The sequence below is a fragment of the Pecten maximus genome, chromosome 15 (genome assembly GCF_902652985.1).
Source record: "Pecten maximus chromosome 15, xPecMax1.1, whole genome shotgun sequence".
Classification (NCBI taxonomy): domain Eukaryota; kingdom Metazoa; phylum Mollusca; class Bivalvia; order Pectinida; family Pectinidae; genus Pecten; species Pecten maximus.
The window spans coordinates 20,033,669-20,056,843 of record NC_047029.1 but is presented as its reverse complement, the minus strand read 5'-3'; the positions used below and the strand labels follow the sequence as shown (position 1 = coordinate 20,056,843).

At 36.1% G+C, this 23,175-nt stretch overlaps 1 protein-coding gene across 7 annotated transcripts; it reads right to left on the bottom strand.

Annotated features, from left to right (window-relative positions):
• Positions 1-1,725: 1,725 nt before the first annotated feature.
• LOC117344253 (kielin/chordin-like protein) lies at positions 1,726-16,400 on the bottom strand. Of its 7 annotated transcripts, XM_033906937.1 has the most exons (21): positions 16,316-16,400; positions 14,419-14,562; positions 13,906-14,049; positions 13,570-13,713; positions 12,382-12,525; positions 11,870-12,013; positions 11,540-11,683; positions 11,009-11,152; positions 10,674-10,817; positions 10,147-10,290; positions 9,620-9,763; positions 9,295-9,438; positions 8,965-9,108; positions 8,492-8,626; positions 7,451-7,570; positions 6,231-6,380; positions 5,899-6,045; positions 5,513-5,656; positions 5,145-5,273; positions 4,209-4,361; positions 1,727-2,120 (listed from the first exon to the last, which is right to left on the bottom strand). In XM_033906937.1, the coding sequence occupies exons 1-21, from the start codon at positions 16,368-16,370 to the stop codon at positions 1,750-1,752; spliced, it is 3,132 nt and encodes a 1,043-aa protein (XP_033762828.1). In that variant the 5' UTR covers positions 16,371-16,400; the 3' UTR covers positions 1,727-1,749. The 7 variants fall into 7 exon arrangements, with proteins under 7 accessions (XP_033762831.1, XP_033762830.1, XP_033762828.1 ...); XM_033906940.1 differs by lacking the exon at positions 9,295-9,438 and having other exon boundaries at positions 1,726-2,120; XM_033906939.1 differs by lacking the exon at positions 10,674-10,817 and having other exon boundaries at positions 1,726-2,120.
• Positions 16,401-23,175: the final 6,775 nt, after the last annotated feature.

Sequence of the window (23,175 nt, the reverse complement as noted above, 5' to 3'; positions counted from 1 at the left end):
TACGCCCTGAGAGATGTGTTCAAAGACAAAATTTTAAATGAATATGGTATACCTCCATATCTAGCTGTTCGTAACATGGAAAATGAAATTCTTGTACAGACTATGTTCAAAGGCAAAATCAAAGACTGTGTATTTGATAATGATGAGCATTGTAACTCATTTCAGAATGATTGCGCGTCATTCTTGTACATGGCTTCGAAAATATATTTCCAATAATGAAAGAAAATGTCTGTTATAAACGGAAATGAATAATGAACATTGATCTACAAACGTCTTTGTAAATAGTATTTATTACATTGTATTTGTACTCTCTTTAAAAGAGGAATAAAAGAATATTGATTGATTGATTGAAATAATTTAATAAAGTGGTAATCAGCATTAATTAGTGTCTTCATATGACCTAGATCAACTTAAATTTGCTCTAATATATTGTGAACGATTCAGGCCCATTGGGCTTCTTGTCTATATTCAACATACCCGACAACTTGGGACAACTCGTACACACCCAAGAAAAAGTGATAAATAGATGTTGGTCCAATTCGTTTCAAATAAATGTAAGATTATACAATCCAAAATTGTTATTCCATATTAATTGCTGGCCGTGTAAAAAAGCCATACATACCATACAGAATGTTCCATGAATATATCATATGATAGGCGATATGGATTCAATTATGAAAATGTATCGCTTTGTAAGGTACCTCGTGAACTGTGTCGAAGACGATAAAACTGCGTCTTGAATTACAACTCAAAAACATTTGTCGGTCATATATATTCTTTTTTTTACTTCAAAACACTTGATGTTTGTCGTTTGTTACTTGTCATCGAACTCTTTTATTAGGCTTGGGACCCTGTCTTGGTAGCCATTGTTTAAATAATCAAATTAATAAATAAAGAGGAGATATTTCGACTAAGCACAAGTGTTCAGAGTTTATCAAAGCGTTTTGTCATTACATAGAGGCACAGAGACAGTACGCCAATATTCTATCGGCTGACGAGTTGCAGGACGTGGTAAGGATATATGTTAGTAAGGTCATCAGCCAGATAGATTTCGGTAAGTAGGTTATCTGGACGAAAGTCGTGGCTATAGTGTTCGTATGTTTAACTCGGGGTCACCATTCCTTTACAGTTTGATTTACAAAATTATACATTATAGATCAGAAAGTAACCGCCACCAATCTCGGAAACAGTTTTAAAACAGAATAGACACTAGTTGGGTAGGAAAGTAGACTATTTTTACATGGAAACGTATATATTCATAGCTTAGACAGGGGCTTGGGACAGACTCTCCACACACGGTGGTATTTTGTTTCGCCCTAAATGACCATGGCTGTCGATGGACCGTAAGACCTAAACAAACAAACAAACTCCACCAGGGTCCGTACATATGTTTTAATGTAGATATAATATATGGAGCGTGGTTGGTAATTAGTGAAAAGCCCCTTTGGCATAACGGTCAGATTCAGACTAAATGATGAACATAACATGTTGTTTCCATCCTGATAATAATATTAGAATTCAGGGTATTATTAAGAGCTCACTGAAAATATTTTTTTTCAAGGATAAAATAATGATTATTTCTTTTAAAATAACTTAATTAAAAAGCATAAAAATATCTATATATTTTAAATTGGAGCCGCTTTTTGTCATGTGCCTTGGTTTCCCTACCCCCGACATCAAACATTCTATTCCAGTTTGTTTTAACATTTTTATTGAATTAATCATTACAACACTAAATTGAAATAATAATTAGTTTCCATTTTCCCCTGGAAGAGTGTGGAATGTACAATGCCAAAGTTTCGAACACAGGGCATCGCCGAGATTAGAACACCAGCACGTGTTACAGCCATCTACATCCGGGAAACTATCGTGTACGTTGTACGTCTTTCCGTGGTACGTGCATGTGGTCACCTCGCGTTCGTTGATTGATTTGAAGTCACAAACAGCATCGGTGCACAGCGCTCCACCATGGGCCGAACAGAAGCAGGAGTTGCACCCGTCCACAGTTTGCCAGCTGGCACCCGCCCAGTACACACGGCCTTCGTAGTGACATCCTCCTGTCTGTCCGCCATTAAAGAGGTCAAATGTTGTCGTTTCTGGCTGAGTGGTGGGTAAGTCACCTATAGTAACAATATATCTAAAATAATATAAGTGATTACATATATGAGATGGTCGAAACGACGTTGTCTTTGTGGGCGAATGAGAAGATTGGCCAAATAACCTTTCGGTGTATTTGATTCCCCGCTTTTGACCCATATAATCGCTATGAAGTCCAAGGACTAACCTTAAGTCATACGTACATGTACTATGTTGACTTGCTCATTATTCGGATCAGAAGCTACATATGCCTCTATGATTTGTATGGAATGGAACCTCCATTCTTAACTGCGTCTCATATTAGTCTTTTATGACCCGTATTGTATACATAACAAAACAAAAGGTAACAATGAGTACATTTTGTGTGTACGATTACATACCACGCTTCCCCTGTCGTCCAAAGTTGAATCGGTTTGGTTTGGGGTTATTGTTGTCATCAAATGATATTTTTATTTTCAGACAACAGATACAGTAAATATTGAATAGTTGGGAAAACGAACGAGATCTGTACTCGGTACAGGGCTTACCAAGATTAAAACGAACCCTAACTTAAAATCGATAAAACGAGGGCAAATATGTAGATTTAAATGGGACCATTGCAAAAGTACAAGAAGAATAAGACCGGGCATTCGGAGAGGGTAAGCGTCTTTAGCTTCATCGACGACAACCGCTGTATATATCAAATCTGGGTTATGACATTCTCAAAATGATAACTATGATGATGATATCTAGATATCAGTAAGCATTGATCACGTCTGATCCTTCCCAAGGGAGATCACGATGTCGACCAATGACGATGTCGACCATACAAACTTTCACAGACTTCATCTCTAGAGAGCCTCTTGTTTTCACCGCAAGAAGTGGAACTTTGTCTCCGAAGTCATGGTGATGACAGCAAGTCCTTGAATCTATGTATATGTTTAACTGAGTCAGGTGGAGGACGCAGAGATTCTATCTTGTTCTGATAAGCTCTTAAATTTAGCCAGTCTCTTATGAAAGTAAAACAAGTCGGCAAAGAGAGGGACATGGTGTTATCATGGATAGGCCGATAGTCTGTAGAAAAGCCTCGTCACCAAATTCAACAAAGATAGTGTCGGCCAGGAGTTAAATCGTTCTCAGGATTTCATCCTCGTTGATTTCCTAAGGGCTCTATAGTCGTACGATTAACGAAATGTGGTCTTGACAATAAAGTTCACAACTATGTACTTAACACGCTCTCACAATAAGAGAGACGTTCATTGGAATGTGAAATGGTAGTGTAAATGAATGAGACTTTAAAATACACATTTAAATTATTCCACTACTGAAGTAGACAGTATCCCAATGGAAATTCATGAATTATGTAGACATTTCAGCAGCAAAGCCCGATAGTTAGATTATGCGGTGTAGTTGGACGGCGTGTCTGTAGCGAAGTTAAAACCCGTCTCACGGTCTGTTTTCGTAACACGTATATTTTGACAAAACTGCGAAAAAAATATGTTAAATAGTAGGATAGTATACCCTAAGGATGATGCTTAGCTTGATAATGTTTTATATTTATAAATAAAAACAATTGAGAGGTTTAAGCAACGTCGAGCAGGAACAGCACTTGGATAGGTGACCGCTCCGTTTTACTCCCGGTGCTCGTTATACAATGTATTAAAGGACAGAGGAAGGGCCTGGTTGTGCCCTTGGTCAGCATGTGAAGAATGCATGTTTCTTGGAGATTTGTTGTGGCTATAGGGTCTAGTCATGAGGCGGCACCGCTGTAACAACAAGAGGGCTGTTGTGTATATTCCAAGTTGAGTCCACGAGATCTTTGGGAGGTGAAGGGGTAATATGATGATTCATGGATATGGTCATTTCAATAACAAGCTTTTATGGCTTTGAGGTTGAGTGTCGTGTCTATATAGCGAAGTTAAGCAACGTCGGACGGGGTCAGTTTTTGGATGGATGAACGCTCCGTCATAATGAATGGGTTTCATGCAAGCCTAGCTCCTTTTGCAGACAGGTTAAGTTAATGGCCATATAGACGCTTCTACATCAGCTTTCAAAAAGTATACTATGTATGTATATAATTATGTGAAGACAAAAAGAACAATCGACACCGTTCCCAGCACATCCCTACTTACGTCCGACTGGTCCCAAACAAAACATCTCGGTACAGCCGACAGCACCACCACGCCCACAGAAACAGTGGTTACAGTTGTCTTTGGCGAGAACACTGTCTCCGACCTTTATCTCCTGTCCGTTGTACATACAGGTGTCAGTCTGATCTAGGTCACCTGTAAATGTATTCAACGAAGAACTACGGGCTTAAGTTTTCATCCACGATACTTCAGGGTCGCAATCACTTTCGCTCTGCACCCTTGGTATATGTACATCCTCAATATTTCATGGTTGCAATCACTTTCGCTCTGCAACGCTGGGATATGTGCATCCTCGATACTTAGCTATTAATTGTTGTGAGGAAAAAAAACTTCTCTTAGTTTCTTTTACAGATTGCAGAGGAGCGACGATAATGTTTAAAATAAGTCAACCTAACAGTATGGCAACCTCGAGATTCGTATGATGGTCATAGGCAAATCATACTAGTTCTTTTGTTCTACACAAAAGATGGGGAGAGTGAGCCTTCGATTTTGCCAAGAACATATTTCAAGGCTGCAGAGAGTAAAAGTGAACGCAACCCCTGGAGTATCAAGGATTCTCAGTGGAGGGCCGACATTATGTAACAAAAGCAAGTTCATTGGCAAACAAGAGGCCAGAATGGGTCAGGTTAGATAAATAATAAATGTAGTTAGTTTTCATATAAATTACCGTTACAGACATTGAAAATTTTCGGATAGTCCTGGTGTGGTCCCCAAACCTTAGTCACCAAGACCTAGCTCCAGAGAACCCCAAAGAAGCATTTATATTTCCTTCAGAATCAGAATGGATTCCCGAGATCAAGCTTTGCCAATTACCAAAGTAATAGCCAACGTAGCAGTCCAGTTCAAGTCTGACGTTTATTTGCACGAATTTGATATTGTTATGATCTTATTTTTACAGTCATAACCACATGTACTTACGTCCGACGAGACAGAACATCTGGGTACACCCTACCACACCTCCACGTGAACAGAAACAGTGATTACAACCGTCGGGCGCCGGCCACGTCTCGTCTGGTTTGTATGTTACACCATTAGCCTGGCAGTGATCTACAGAACAGGAATATCAACATACAACATCGTAACTCTACCTCAAAAGTCTTGAAAAACACCAGGGAAAGCTAACTATGTGTTCAAGAAGGATAAGCGTCTTCTGCTTCACCGTCAACACCAGCCATATAGAGGATGACTTACAATGTATCCAGATACTCGGGGTATGTATAAATTAATAACAACCCAGTTTTAAATCCTTCTGTGTACAATACGGTAGTACATTCTCGTATACCTACTTGGATCTGGTGTGGTGTAACCGGGGGCGCACGTTTTCTGTGTACAGATAACTTGACTGTTGAAGCAGACGCAGTCGTTACATCCGTCGCCTGATACAAATGATTGTCCACTAGAATAGACGGTTCCGTGGTCAACACAGGCCGCTACAAATATGTATAGCAATGCTATAGATTATAATATGTGTAACCATACTTTATAGATTAAAATATGTAATAACAATATTTCATATATAACAATACAGTTGCAACGTACATTATATTGAATTTTTGATGTTAGTACTGATAAGAATGTTGTTCAGACAAAAGAAAATCTGTTACAATGTCTTAGGGGGACTGACACAATTATCAGCCTTTCGATGTACTAGTATTACGTTCACTGATATTACCTCCGTTGCCGTTCGGTACGTTTCCTACGCACGGTTCAATGGTGCATGACACTTTCCCAGCATTGCACGTGCACGTGTTGCAGCCATCAGCGGAAGTAAAGCTATGTCCGTCTTGGAATGTGTTTCCGTAGTATGAGCAAGTTGGTTCTGGTTTTTGTCAATGGAAATAAGGATATTATAAAAATAAATTGACATACCGCAGTCTCCCAAATCACGCGCACATGATGCATAATTCACGAAGAGTTACTATTAAAAAGTATTTAAAACCATAGCAGTCACAAGCTGTCGTGGAAAAGTAGTGAACATATAGGTATCATGGCTTGAGTACTAACCATTCACTGGTCTCTGACAAAACATTTCGGTACAAGAGACCATGCCGCCATTATCACAGCTACAAGTGTTACATCCGTCCAAGGAGAGGAAGCTATCCCCCGCCTTATAGACAGTCCCATTGTACACACACGTCTTGCTGTTCACACCACCTACAATCAAAGGAAAACAAACACTGTATTTCCTTCACTCGTTGTACCGTGCATTCTACTTAATAACTCGCATCATCCACCACCAACCACTATAGTGTTCAACCTTCTATTCGCTTGTGTCAAATAACAGAAGAAGTTGGTTTATTTTGTTTAACGTCCTATTAACAGCCAGGGTCATTTAAGGGGATGCCAGGTTTTCGAGATGGAGGAAAGCCGGAATGCATCAGTCACATATGTATGCATGTTATTACTTTGTTATTTCATCTCTTATATTTGTTATTTTGAATTTTTATTTTTGTATTATGCACTATCATTTTTTTAAATAGTCAAACGTGAATATTAGAAAAGATAAAAGAAGGTTAATTACGAATTTTACTGGCTGCTCTGGGATTTGAACTTGATGACGTCAGTTTGTTAGTAAGCGGCAAATTGAAACATCCGTTTTATTTCAGGTTCAGGTCTCACACAACTAATTCAGCCAATCAGCTGGTGTTTCAACTGAATCAAGTTCCCGAAGAAAATGTGTTTCTTGGGTTTGTAGCTATTTCCTGAGTAAATAACACACGCAATGGGTACTTTCTATATACGAGAATAAAGAGTAGTGTCTTGAGATTTTAAAAATCAAAAATATACACTCCTGGTATAAATAAAAAGATGTACGAATCCAGGTGTAAAAAGGCGGGAATTCCCCAGGTGGGAGTTCCCCTGTGTACTGTAAATATCCAGGTTACTGTCTTCCAATTACAGGTGTGCTCTTATATGCTATTAAACCTATCCAATAACATAATTTTTCTGGAAGGGAAATCTTTCACAACATTTGAACTTCAAATGAGCGATTGAGGGGATTGAGTCATTGGTAATAACATATAGTGAAATAATTAGTTTTGTGAGACCTTAAGCAACAATAAGTCAATGCAGATAGAAGCATTGGACTGTTATATGGTCGGTATGAATGCAATTAGAGTTACAGTTAGGATGACATAATAATTAATCCGTCACCTAAAATTTTATTTATATAGACTGTATACTAACATCTGTTAATTGTTCAAAGCGTAATGTATTTGACTTACCGTTACACACCATGAATGTACACCCAACCGCACCGTTATCACACGAGCAAGTGTTACAGCCATCCGTTGCGTTAAATTTATCGCCATTCGCATACTGGGCTCCATAGTACAAACACACGCCTATTATATTGAGAGATGTATCACTAATGAAATCAAGCATACATATATACATAAATGAAACTTTTGTAGATATGGCGCCAACGTCACTGTCGCGACGTCACATATTGTATATTGTCATGGCGTCACAGATATTGTGATATTCCGAACAATTGAGTTCGAAGAGACAGTTGATCACTCATATCAAGACATGTTGGCTATGTTTCATGTGACATGTCCATTTCTTGCCATTTTCGATAAGGTGGCTTGTTATAGAGTTCTGAAATGCATAGTTCTAACTTTGCATGAACCCATACAAAGATGAAAGATACTTCAGTAAGAACAGGTCGGTTCAAGCTGGTAGTTGGAATTATAAACAGCTACAATGGGAGTTACAAAAATGATACAGTGTTCATAGGGCATGTGAGTGTTAATGAAATTAAAATGGTGTTCATAAGGCATGCGAGTGTTACTGAAGTTAATATGGTGTTCATAAGGCATGTACTCGAGTGTTCATGAAATTCGTATGGTGTTCAGAAGGCATGTGAGTGTTCATGAAATTCGTATGGTGTTCAGAAGGCATGTGAGTGTTAATGAAATTCGTATGGTGTTCAGAAGGCATGTGAGGGTCAGTGGAATTTGTATATGTTCATAAGGCATGTTAGTGTTAATGAAATTCGTATGGTGTTCAGAAGGCATGTAAGTGTTAGTAAAATTAACATGGTGTTCATAAGGCATCTGAGTGCTAGCGAAATTAACAACGAAACTCAACGGAAGCTTAGAAGGATGAGGTAAAACATCATAAATATTTAGGAAGTAAACATTGTACAATTTACGTCTTATATATAGGAACAACATGTTTTTTATAGTTCTGAATTCGTTACATGACTTATACTGTTTCCATTACTATATTCACATCTAAATATGGTATTCACTGAAATTTACCTGCATCTCTTACTGTTATGTCAGCACTTTCCGTACAGACCACAGTTCCGTGGAGACATTTACACGTGTCAAACCCGTCCACGGCGGGGAATTGTTTACCGTCGTGGTATTTCTTTCCGTCGTATGTACAGCTCTCTGGAGAGATAATAATATGGTTTACTTAAAACATCATCGTTTTGTGAGGGCAACTTTCACAAAGACAATATTTTCTTATACTATTCCAACCAGGCATCTGTCATCGTAGAAAATATTGTTTTCGATTCGTATTACTTTTCATCAAAATTATTAAAGAATGGTGATAGTTAAAAGCAAACAGACGATTATCGTTGAAAACTGTTCAAACATTGTATTTACCAGCAAAACGACAAAAATATTTTTAATAGTTAAAAATACCTATCATCATTACAAACTATTACATAATAACTATGTGCTTGGCCTCCTTGAGCATATCATTATGGAGAAAAGGTGCTCACTTTTCCTGCTGTCGTTGACATCCCGTTCGGAGACACTTTCCGTACAGACCACAGTTCCGTGGAGACATTTACACGTGTCAAACCCGTCCACGGCGGGGAATTGTTTACCGTCGTGGTATTTCTTTCCGTCGTATGTACAGCTCTCTTTGAAAATAATAATTTTGTACTTTAAATTATCAACATTATAGCAAAGGACGAAAGTAGTCGTTCATGAAAATACAATATATATTTACTCCGAAGCCAGTCATTAATTGATGTACTTGATCAGCACGAAAGTGTTTAATTATATTTTTGGAAGTATGGTGTTCTCAAGCAATACGGGTTTCTTACTTTTCCTGCTGTCGTTGACATCCCGTTCGGAGACACTTTCCGTACAGACCACAGTTCCGTGGAGACATTTACACGTGTCAAACCCGTCCACGGCGGGGAATTGTTTACCATCATGGTATTTCTTGCCGTCGTATGTACAGCTCTCTTTTAATATATATTTTTTTAATTCATCAACATATAGCAAGGAAAAAAGTAGTCGTTCATAAAGATACAAAATATATATTTACACCAATGGCAGTAATTAATTTACCTACTTGATAATCATGAGATTATGATATTCTATTCCTAGAAGAATTGGTGTTCTCAAACAATTCAGGTCTCTTACTTTTCCTGCTGTCGTTGATGTCCCGTTCGGAGACACTTTCCGTACAGACCACAGTTCCGTGGAGACATTTACACGTGTCAAACCCGTCCACGGCGGGGAATTGTTTGCCGTCGTGGTATTTCTTCCCGTCGTATGTACAGCTCTCTGGAGAGATAATAATCTGGTTTAGGAAAAACAATTATCAGCTTTATGTGACGGCAACTCTCATAAAAACCCTTTTTAATAGTATGATTGGTTTCTATCTGCGGTTTTATCAAGTTTCATCCAAGTATTAATCATAGTAGGCTTTTGTTTTGGATTCATATTACATTTCTCCTAAACAATGGAAGATAGAAGCATTTTGACAATCAAAGCCCAATACAAGGCCATTGGTGAAAACTGTTCAAACATTGATGTACATACTAGTAAAAGGACAGAAATATTTAGTAGTTAAAATAGCCCATCCGCATAACAAATTATTACATAACAACTACATTTGTATGTGCTTGCCCCACTCAAGTATTTCATTATGGAGAAAAAGTGCTCACTTTTCCTGCTGTCGTTGACATCCCGTTCGGAGACACTTTCCGTACAGACCACAGTTCCGTGGAGACATTTACACGTGTCAAACCCGTCCACGGCGGGGAATTGTTTGCCGTCGTGGTATTTCTTCCCGTCGTATGTACAGCTCTCTGGAGAGATAATAATCTGGTTTAGGAAAAACAATTATCAGCTTTATGTGACGGCAACTCTCATAAAAACCCTTTTTAATAGTATGATTGGTTTCTATCTGCGGTTTTATCAAGTTTCATCCAAGTATTAATCATAGTAGGCTTTTGTTTTGGATTCATATTACATTTCTCTTAAACAATGGAAGATAGAAGCATTTTGACAATCAAAGCCCAATACAAGGCCATTGGTGAAAACTGTTCAAACATTGATGTACATACTAGTAAAAGGACAGAAATATTTAGTAGTTAAAATAGCCCATCCGCATAACAAATTATTACATAACAACTACATTTGTATGTGCTTGCCCCACTCAAGTATTTCATTATGGAGAAAAAGTGCTCACTTTTCCTGCTGTCGTTGACATCCCGTTCGGAGACACTTTCCGTACAGACCACAGTTCCGTGGAGACATTTACACGTGTCAAACCCGTCCACGGCGGGGAATTGTTTGCCGTCGTGGTATTTCTTCCCGTCGTATGTACAGCTCTCTTTGAAAATAATAATTTTGTATTTAAAATTATCAACATTATAGCAAAGGACGAAAGTAGTCGTTCATGAAAATACAATATATATATTTACTCCGATGCCAGTCATTAATTGATGTACTTGATAAGCACGAAAGTGTTTAATCCTATATTTGTAAAAAAAATGGTGATCTCAAACAATACAGGCATCTTACTTTTCCTGCTGTCGTTGATGTCCCGTTCGGAGACACTTTCCGTACAGACCACAGTTCCGTGGAGACATTTACACGTGTCAAACCCGTCCACGGCGGGGAATTGTTTACCGTCGTGGTATTTCTTCCCGTCGTATGTACAGCTATCTGGAGAGATAATAATAAATTTTGAGTAAAAATAACCATCAACTTTTTTTGACGGCAACTCTGACAAATTTTTTTTTTTTTTTTTTTTTTTAAATATGATAGCAATCTATCAGCCTCTTTATCCTATTTTGTCCAGGCATTTATCATCAAAGGATTTTGTTTTCGATTCATAATACATTTCGCTTAAACAATAATAGATATAAGCAACTTGATAATAAAAACCAAACAGACGATCATCGATGAAAACTGTTAAAACATTGTTGTATTTACAAGCAAAACGACAAAAATATTCAGTTGTCAAAAAAGGCCATCAGCATTACAAACTACTGCATACAAACTACATGCTTGTCACCGTCAAGAATTTCATGATGGAGAAAAAGTGCTCACTTTTCCTGCTGTCGTTGATGTCCCGTTCGGAGACACTTTCCGTACAGACCACAGTTCCGTGGAGACATTTACACGTGTCAAACCCGTCCACGGCGGGGAATTGTTTACCGTCGTGGTATTTCTTTCCGTCGTATGTACAGCTCTCTTTAAATATAATTATTTTGTATTACAACTCATCAATGTCAATGATGAACGAAGTCGTTTATAAAAATAAGAAATGTTATATATTTACATCACCGCCAGTCCATTGATTAATCTACTTGATCACCACGAGAGTGTGATGTTCTGTTCATAGAAGAATGGTGATCTCAAGCAATACAGGTATCTTACTTTTCCTGCTGTCGTTGATGTCCCGTTCGGAGACACTTTCTGTACAGACCACAGTTCCGTGGAGACATTTACACGTATCAAACCCGTCCACGGCGGGGAATTGTTTACCATCGTGGTATTTCTTCCCGTCGTATGTACAGCTCTCTGGAGAGATAATAATAGTAAAAATAACCATCAACTTTTTTTGACGGCAACTCTGACAAAAAACATTTTTTTTAATAATATGATAGCAATCTACCAGCCTCTTTATCCTATTTTGTCCAGGCATTTATCATCAAAGAATTTTGTTTTCGATTCATAATACATTTCGCTTAAACAATAATAGATATAAGCAACTTGATAATAAAATTCAAACTGACGATCATCGTTGAAAACTGGTTAAAACATTGTTGTACAAGCAAAACGACAAAAATATGCAGTTGTCAAAAAAGGCCATCAGCATTACAAACTACTGCATACAAACTACATGCTTGTCACCCTCAAGAATTTCATTATGGAGAAAAAGTGCTCACTTTTCTTGCTGTCGTTGATGTCCCGTTCGGAGACACTCTCCGTACAGACCACAGTTCCGTGGAGACACTTACACGTGTCAAACCCGTCCACGGCGGGGAATTGTTTACCATCATGGTATTTCTTTCCGTCATAGGTACAACTTTCTGGAGATATAAACAACCAAGAATACCGATAAGATTACAGAATACTCTCATAATCGGTAAAACGACCGCAATATACGTGCAAAAATATAGATTTGTTTTTGAGACAAAGGTGCATGGAATGGGAAAAGATCAAGTGTTCCGGCACAAAAGGATTCTTCTGATTCATCGACAGCATTTACTATACAAATCTATGTCGAATTCATATAATGAGAACTTGTGTGCAAGGAACCACTAGGCATTTCAACAAGCATTGAACAGGTCAGACTTCACAACGCATAAGAATAGAAAGGACTATTTCGAAATTAAATCGGGTTGTCGACTACAAAACTTTCCCATGGTGTTCATTGGTCTGCATCTCCCAAGATCTTTTATTGTAAATTTTTCCGTCAGTACTTGGCGGTTTTCACGGAAATGGCGATAACGGTTACAAATCCTTGGTTAACGAAACATCTGGGACACTAGAAACACCGTAGGTTAAGGAATAAGGAATGTTACTATCTAGAAATGGACATTGATAATTTGAAAACTGAAATTAGCACCCTTATCATAGAGCTTAATTGTGAGCAATTGCAGAAATGTTATCAATGTGGAAGATTCTCTTTCTGAACTGAAATTTTAGTTAACAGTATTCAGAGGGATGACGATTTCGTATATTAACTTTCTAAAAGCGTTACAAATTTATGTAAAAGTGTATCATGAAAGAGGTTAGTCCGACTTAAAAAGTACCGTTCTCATTATATCAAGGATGACCTTCCAAAAAACACGATTCCGTGAACGGGATGCGATTCATCAGTTTCATTCATTTGGAAAGATGTTGATCTTTGACACAAACAGCGATTGAAAACAATGTATGCGAGATTTCGAAAACTTCCAAAATTACTAAAAAAAACAGATGACATTGGCAACTGTTCACTATTCATATATTTATAAATGAATCAATTTGAATAGCAAAACTCCGTAGCGATGATAGTTTTACTAAAACAAACAACACAATTCAACAAGAGTAAGTATTGATACAATAAAATCTAGAAACAAAGTCTTTACTTTTCCTGCTGTCGTTGACATCCCGTTCGGAGACACTTTCCGTACAGACTACAGTTCCGTGGAGACATTTACACGTGTCAAACCCGTCCACGGCGGGGAATTGTTTGCCGTCATGGTATTTCTTCCCGTCGTATGTACAGCTCTCTTTTAATATAATATTTTTTACATTAATTAATCAACATTCAATATATAGCCATGACGAACGTATTTGTTTGTGAAAATAAAATATTATATTTACATCACTGCCTGTTCGTTAATTGATCTATTCGATAAGCACGACAGTGTGATATTCTATTTATAGAATTATGGTGTTCTCAAACAATACAGGTCTCTTACTTTTCCTGCTGTCGTTGATGTCCCGTTCGGAGACACTTTCCGTACAGACCACAGTTCCGTGGAGACATTTACACGTGTCAAACCCGTCCACGGCGGGGAATTGTTTGCCGTCGTGGTATTTCTTCCCGTCGTATGTACAGCTCTCTGGGGAGATCATAATAAATTTCAGTTAAGAATAACCAACTTTTTTGTAGGCAACTCTGACAATTTTTTTTTTAAATATGATAGCAATCTACCAGCCTCTTTATCCTATTTTGTCCTGGCATTTATCATCAAAGGATTTTGTTTTCGATTCATAATACATTTCGCTTAAACAATAATAGATATAAGCTACTTGATAATAGAAACCAAACAGACGATCATCGATGAAAACTGTTAAAACATTGTTGTATTTACAAGCAAAACGACAAAAATATTCAGTTGTCAAAAAAGGCCATCAGCAATACAAACTACTGCATAAAAACTACATGCTTGTCACCGTCAAGAATTTCATTATGGAGAAAAAGTGCTCACTTTTCCTGCTGTCGTTGATGTCCCGTTCGGAGACACTTTCCGTACAGACCACAGTTCCGTGGAGACATTTACACGTGTCAAACCCGTCCACGGCGGGGAATTGTTTACCGTCGTGGTATTTCTTCCCGTGGTATGTACAGCTCTCTACAACAACAGAAACGATTAGAAAACTATCAGTCATATCATATTTGCTGAAGATGAACAGGCCCTATTAATGTACGGAATGGTGAATAAGTCAATAGACTACATCACACAACATATTCGGCATCAGTTGACTACACCACAACATTGCTCTGTACTATTTGGAATCGCCAGTGATGCCAGACGGGAAGTTACGGAAACCAAAACGAACGGAAAAAATATTAGAATATAGAAGGTGCTGAGGACTTCATTTCGAGTTTAATCAAATTGGTAAATTTCGGACATTGGAAAAAATGTCTATTCTGGCTCTAATACCGTCTTATGCTACTTTGGTTTAAATGCTACACAGCCATATGAACCCACGTAAAGACGGATGTAAGAGAAAGCATTGGGGAATGAATAACTGTATAGAAAAAAAAATCTGAATTCCCTAGTTTTTGTTACAAGATATATGTTTTGGTCGTCCCATTGTGATTCTAATGAGCATTGCGTGATTGGAGGTTGTTTAATTTCAATGAGAAAATGGAACGATAAGGCCTAGCTTTATCGGAAACAGATAAATAAGTGCACGAGATAGCATTGCAACGTACTGCACCGTCTTGCAGTCTTAAGATCAAATATGAACAGATAGGGGTCATAAGGCGTGAACTGCTGTTCCAGATACTATGACACGAGTTATCAGTCACAGCAAATGTATTTTCTGATACGAATCCCACACCCAATATCCTATGGTGACGTTTTGGGTATCAAAGGGTATACAGTGGAACTTCTTTTAAACGACAATGACTATTTGGCTGGTGAAGATAGGGATCGGTTTAGAGAAGTGATCCATTTTGACCGGTTAGCATCCGATTGATGGAAAATTATTGAACGGGTGACATTTTGTATCTTTATGCGTTGAAAATGCTGTGGAAGTTAATGATTATATAAATTAAAAAATGAACTCTTTAAATAAGATATAATACTGATTGTAAACGTATGCCATAATAATATCTTTTCATAGATAGAGTAATATACCATACTCTTGTTTCTAGGAATAGGATTGATAAAAAGAACCGACCGAACTCTCACTGCATCAGCCTTTCATTAATATTCTATAATCTGGATGTCAAAATATCATATATAATACACCCGACTTGAAGTTTGATATCTTCGGCATTTTTTCACAACATTTCTGCCATATAATGTTCCTGTCTCCAAAAACACCGCGATGGGAAGGTCTTTGGTCTTGTTACCCTAGATGAACTATACCTTTCGACGTTAGCAGTTTCTCATAAAATGCCAGAGCAGAGCTTTTGCTATAAGGAAGAAAGTTTATCATTCATGTTAATTACTCGCGTTATGACATTGTAATCGTGAATCATGTCAACTTGACCTAATATTGTATCGTGGTGATGTCATACCATTGTTGTGAATGGGCAATAACACGTCTCAACCAAAGACACTCAAGACAAATACAGTATATATTGGTTTTCAATTTGAAGTTATATGAAATATGACATGTAACATACAATGAAATCGACGAGTAATTATATTGATTACATTTTGATATAATGTGACGGTTGGAATTTAGCTATGATAATTAGTTGTAGATCAGCGAAAAACGTTTATTGCATGGCTGCATTTGGTCAAATTGGCCAGGATTCATTGATAAGCTGATTATTATCCCTGAATATGAAAGATATTTTTGTCTGTACACAAGGTATTGTGTTGATGGTATTGAATGCTTTGTTTGAATAAAGGTTTGTATACCTACCTCTGGCATACACGGAGAACCATGGCAGTATACACAGAAGTAATAAAGTCTTCATTTTGTTATCTCGTCTGACAGTGATCCAGCTCGTCGGTGCCATATATATGTCTTTAGTTAATGTCTTATCTTTGATGTCAATGCTATGGAAACTCGTATACGACACAACTTACGGCTGTATTGTTTATTGGTTTCGCGAACGGTAGCCTGTAACACTTTATTAATGAACAAATGCATAAACAGACCCTTCATTGTGTTCCATTTCAAAAGAAAATTGTTTCTAGAGATGAAGACTATTGGAAATGTTTTGACCTACACCATGGCTTCATTTAGAACTGTTTTTAATCCTTATGCGATATGAAGTCAGACGTGTCGATGGTTCCATTGTCACAATCCTCGTTTTGAGAATGAGACTTAATGCGGATTTGACCTACACTTGTAATGCGGGTATCGTCGATGAAGACGCTGATTCTCCCGGAGAACATGGGCTTGGGTCTTTTTGTACCTTTTCAAAGGTCCATATGCAAACACATATATATGTTCATATTTTGCCCTCGTTTTGTCGATATTGAATTGGAATTATGGTTTTGTTATTATGTCGATAATCTTTGTTTTTCTGTATCGAATAATGTATTTGTGGTTTTCAGAAGTATTATTTTTACTGTGTTGTGTATAAAAGTATTATTTTTATCATGAAATCATCTTTTTTCTGCTCATAAAATAATGCCTCTTTCAGGACAATCAGCGTTTTCGACAACATAATAAATTATCGGTTATCACAAGGATTATGATTACAGTGATTTCCGTTTCTTTATGAAATAATCTTTTTTGTGCTTATTCATCAGTACGCTAATCAGCTACATTTCATTGGCTATACAAAAATCTGTATGATACAGTTTAATTCATGTTTGGTTCCCCTCTTGTTTTTGTACAATCCGTTTTGAACAGAAAGAAAATAATCCAGTGTCAAAAACAGAAAAAGTAGTTTTAGGGGAATGGATAATAATGTGACAAAGTCCCCTTGTTAAGTTACTTGTTATCCTTCATGGGCATATCACATTATTGTTGGTAAATATTCGGTGGGTCAACTTGGGCTTCCATAATACCCTTAGTTGGTGAGAGAAATGTGTCATTTATTACCGATTATATGACCTGGTCTGTACATGTGCGTAAGCCTTGTTACACAGACGGGTTTGTCCATGGGATTTGACAGTCCGAAATTGTTAAAAGTCAAGATTAGATAAAACAGTTTATACAGAAGACATTTATTTTTTTCTGCTGGAGGAATATAATGACATCAGCATAACATAACGATAACCTAATTATTTGATTACTGGATAATTAACAATTGACTAAGGCAAATATCCAAGGGAAGATTCATGATTGATAGAAAAAAAATGTATGGGCAACAAGGTGATATATATTACTTGGTCATTGTTATAGGATGACTGAATCAGTACGTTAATTTATTATCAAATTGTTGATGGTCTAATAAGTTTACCTGTCATTTCCTTTATATGTTTGATTAATTATCAGGTAGAACAAAACGCGAAACGATGTCAGTGAAAAAAAAATATAGAATCAAATGGGGAAAGAAAGAAATAAGATTGAATGAATGATTGAACAAATCTGTAATAAAATGAGTCAATCAGTCAATCATGAATCAATCAATCGAATGAATAAAAGAAAGAACAAAGTAATGAATGAATGAATGAATGAATGAATGAATGAAAAAAAGAATGAATGAAAGAAAGAACAAATGAATGAATGAATGAAAGAAAGAACAAAGGAATGAATGAATGTATGTATGAATGAATGGATGGATGAATGAATTAATGAATGAATGAATGAATGAATGGATGAATGAACAAACCAACCAATCAATCAATCAATCAATTCCAGTTAGGATTATGTAGAATTTGTTTACTGTATTGTATGTTCCATCGTAACAATGAGATTCAAGACGACTTTAATTCTCTCTGAACTAATAATGACGTATTTTGTTTCCATCCCCGGTGTGTTGATATCGTGTTAAGGTGACAATCACGGCCATATTTGCTGATTCTTGTTATGAAAACAAAACTATGATAAAAGACCACAAATCGTTTACCATACAGATCAAACTATGTGATACGTGTTTCTGAACAGGATATATGAAATTTATATAAGTGATTGTCCGCTCATTGTTTTGTGTCTGTATTAAGGTTCCCGTTGTATTGACTACTTTGTTTTAATATCACATCGTGTGTAAATCGTTATATGACGACCTTGTTTACCTATCATATCAGCACGACAACATTGGCGTGAAGTCAAACAGTGCACGTACAGCCCCGTGATTGAAGAACTTTGTTGACATACCTACAAAACGCATGTACATATGTAAACTTCCACCGAGGATCTGACGTCAATTATGCATATGTACCCGTATGTAGTCCTAATGGCATTCCAGTGCCAGAAGTACTATGTTCAATATGTTGTTTTTGTATCAATCACTACTTATTGTCTTAGTGGATATGCAACCATAATTTGAAAATAAGATTTTCTGTAAACCTAAATATTAAAACGTGATAGTTTATGTCAATATGTAACACACAATGCTAAGTATGATAGTGAATGTGATTAATATTAGAAATATATACATAAATGGTTATACAAATATATTAATAAACAAGAGTTATCCGTAATTACCTGTGTATGTGATATTACAATGACATGTGTGGATAAAATAATACGGCAAATATATATGTGATAACGAATGGTAAAGAAATTAAAAGTGTGTTTAAAATGATCAGGTAATTATATATATGTATAAAATGGCGAAGCTAATAACAAAATAGTGAAATATGAAACTACAAGATAATTACATATGTGTATTAATATAGTATAAGATAATTACATATGTGTATAAGTATTACCAGATCATTACAAATATGTTAAAATTACAAGATAATTACCTCTGTGTATAAAATTACAAGATAATATCAATTACATATGTGTATTAATATAGTATAAGATAATTACATATGTGTATAAAATTACAAGATAATTACATATGTATGTAAATAGAGAAGCTAATAACGTGTGCAAATGACGAAATAATCGCATGTGTGTAAAATGGTCCTTGTTAATACGAAATTATTTTGAATTTTATGTTAGTGACTCTTTTCAGTTTGTACAATTCATGGATTTATTACAACGCTAAGTGATGTACCGAGAGCAGAATGGAATGTTTGATATCAATTAATCGATGAATTGGCAAATTCGACGAGAGAATATATTACCTAGAATGGAAAGGTATTGAAATATTGTCTCTTTAATAATTTCCGCGAAAAAAACGAAAATTTGAAACTTACAGTAACTTTAGATATGTTTTCGTACGACTTTCCCTTGGAATCTTTCTGGGATGAAAACATTTTTTGTGGTGATATATATACAAGACTAACGAGTACTTTATCTTATCTTCCTAACAAATTCGGTTTAGTTACAGTTAGTTCAAGGTTTGCTAGACTATTTGTGAAAATAATAAGGAATACTGGTCTCTAATCTGGACATATACTAATGCAACTCTACTTCGAGCTCTGTCCACTTTGTCCTATTGTAAGCTTTAGAGATACTAACTGTATATAATCCTCGGACATTTTAACAGCCTGTTGAAATCTTGAGATTGTGATCCTTCTGAGACTATGAAACACTCTGCGTTCAAATTAACAAAAAATGATCGACTAATAACGATTTACAAGTACTTCAAATAACCCTTACTGAAGACATTACTTAAAGGTACATTTTTTTCTGATTTTAGTAAATGTCAGAAAAAATTCGTCAACAAACACCATCATTAAATTAGTGTGAAGTTAAATAATATGTTTGTTCTTTATACATTAACTGTTTAAGTCCTCACTTTTACAATATCAATTGACCTTACAGTCCTTTCATAAGTTTCCCGTAATCAGAGGGAATTTCAACTAAAACACTTATCTACTTTATTCTGTCGTTCTCCTACCAATAAATTATGTAAAACGTTCACCTGGTCTTAGCGTTCTTTGTTGTGACCACCGTATTTATATCTTTACCGTTGTATTCCGCTGAAACGTTGTTGACCTCAGCAGAAATTTAATGTTGATCAGTACAAAATGAGTAACAGCACAGGCTTACTTCAATAGCGATGGTGTATCTGTCTATATTAAGAACACATGGAAAAGACACAATATCCACGTTATCAGTGCACTGATAACCAGCGTAATTAATCTCACAGCTCCTTACAAATCTTAATACAGAACGTTAAATGGCCATAACAGAACGAGATAACCACTTTGTTCCCTTATTGTGAGATAAACACCGACTGGTTTTATAATATCCTTTATTGAGGTCAATAGGTGGACTCATTAACCAAAATTTAAAATCGGTAGGTGTGTTAGTGTATTGAACATGCTAGTAGCTAGCGTGACATCTGATTTTATTAAATTTTCTATGTTTAAAAAATAAAATAAATAAAAGGTAATTATAAAGATAAAAGTTGCACCCAGTGTGAGTTTGTAGGACGATACAGATGTCACAGGGACAAATTTTTAGCCAGATTACCATTACGGATGTCTGAGAATTTGAATACCGCGAAACATGTATAGCAAAATTGTCCTGTCCGAGAGTGTCGGTGTGTTGAGACACGAGTTTGTAGATTCATGTGTGCTCAGAAAAGTTTAAGCTCTTCAGATAATTATAGTGTTAGAGGAAAAAAGATTGTATTCATTGTGGTATTAGGTTTGTTTGAGTTTAATGGATCAGAAAACTCCTGAATGTGATGCTGTTGTTGATATCCAGAAAATCTTTCCCAGTTAATTATCTTTGGGCTATTGTACTGTTTATGCCATCTACTTAATGCTTTATAGTCTATTTTGGCGTCTCTGAGTTACAGTTGTCGCGTTGCACATATTTTAATCATTAGGAAGCTCTGTGGTATTTTATTTTTCTCCTATTTTTAATTTCCTGGTTACTATTTTGTGTCTGGCAGTAACTGTCTCGTAGTTACTGTTAAGGTATATCATAGCTACTGTCTTATTATTCCTGTTTCTGATTCTTGATTTATTGTTTGTACCTCACTTACTGTTTCATGATTTCCGGTTACTATTTTGGTATATTGTAACTACTGCTTTATAATTTCGGTTACTGTTTTTGTATATTGTATCTACTGCTTTGTGATTTCCGGTTACTGTTTTTGTATATTGTAACTACTGTTTCATGATTTCCGGTTACTATTTTGGTATATTGTAACTACTGCTTTATAATTTCGGTTACTGTTTTTGTATATTGTATCTACTGCTTTGTGATTTCCGGTTACTGTTTTGGTATATTGTAACTACTGCTTTGTGATTTCCGGTTACTGTTTTTGTATATTGTAACTACTGCTTTATGATTTCCGGTTACTGTTTTGGTATATTGTAACTACTGCTTTATGATTTCCGGTTACTGTTTTGGTATATTGTAACTACTGCTTTATGATTTCCAGTTACTGTTTTGGTATATTGTAACTACTGCTTTATGATTTCCGGTTACTGTTTTGGTATATTGTAACTACTGCTTTGTGATTTCCGGTTACTATTTTGGTATATTGTAACTACTGCTTTGTGATTTCCGGTTACTGTTTTGGTATATTGTAACTACTGCTTTGTGATTTCCGGTTACTGTTTTGGTATATTGTAACTACTGCTTTATGATTTCCGGTTACTGTTTTGGTATATTGTAACTACTGCTTTGTGATTTCTGGTTACTGTTTTGGTATATTGTAACTACTGCTTTGTGATTTCCGGTTACTGTTTTGGTATATTGTAACTACTGCTTTGTGATTTCCGGTTACTGTTTTGGTATATTGTAACTACTGCTTTGTGATTTCCAGTTACTGTTTTGGTATATTGTAACTACTGCTTTATAATTTCCGGTTACTGTTTTGGTATATTGTAACTACTGCTTTATAATTTCCGGTTACTGTTTTGGTATATTGTAACTACTGTTCTGTGGTTTCCAGTTACTGTTTCGTTTTCATTGTTTCCTGTTGCTTTTCTTTTTTTGGATTTCCTAGTCTGTTTTAATTTTCTTTTTATCCTGATTTGAACTGTTTTGCTTCCAGAAGGTTTTAGGTTTTTATAAGCGATACTCCTTATAATTTCCAGTTGCTTTATGCCGAAGATTGGTTAAGCTAGTGACATTGTTTAGGTCGTCATTTTCATGATTTGTACGGGTCGATCGGGGTTATTGACGTTAATACTAATCCACATCCGGGCTTTATATAATCTGCGGTCAATATATCGTGGTTAGACTGCCGCAAATTATGTTCACTAATAATTCAAAATGTCTTGTTTCATCTGGGGGAATTGAAATGCTTTGAAACTGTGGTATGTTTGATTATTGCGGTACCGCTATATCAGATTTAATTAATATATCCAGATATAACTTGATCCGCGAATGATGTACAATTAAAAATTCATATTCTAAAGATTTCTTAAAATTATAATGGAGTAGTTCTAGATGTTGACTAGTTTGCTAAACGCATGTTGTTAATTTTTGTTTAGCCTTTTTTTTTTTTACAAGAATGTTTATGACGCATATTTCCTCAAGTAGCTTAATAGTTTTCGTACCGAAATTGTATACCCAGTGTTACTGTGTATTTATGAATACGTGCCTTTTCCCCAGTGTTTAGTCCTAGACAGAGACACGCCGGAGTTCAGCATTGCTGTTGTATTCGCACTTGATTACATGTTTTAAATCCAAACAAATACAAAAGGTAAACTTGACAATCCTCTCTTGTCGACAGGTTCACACAGTGTGTGTATCTCCTACAGGGTGCTGTGATCTTGTTCAAATATGTCATTCTTTCT

What these genes read in the sequence shown, in the direction of transcription:
- LOC117344253 (XM_033906937.1), bottom strand. Translation starts at nt 16,370, where the DNA reads ATGAAGACTTTATTACTTCTGTGTATACTGCCATGGTTCTCCGTGTAT. An exon ending in TGTCAACGACAGCAGGAAAA is followed by an intron (nt 12,526 to 13,569) that starts GTAAAGACTTTG and finishes TTATATCTCCAG; the next exon opens with AAAGTTGTACCTATGACGGA. An exon ending in CATCAACGACAGCAGGAAAA is followed by an intron (nt 11,153 to 11,539) that starts GTGAGCACTTTT and finishes TTATCTCTCCAG; the next exon opens with ATAGCTGTACATACGACGGG.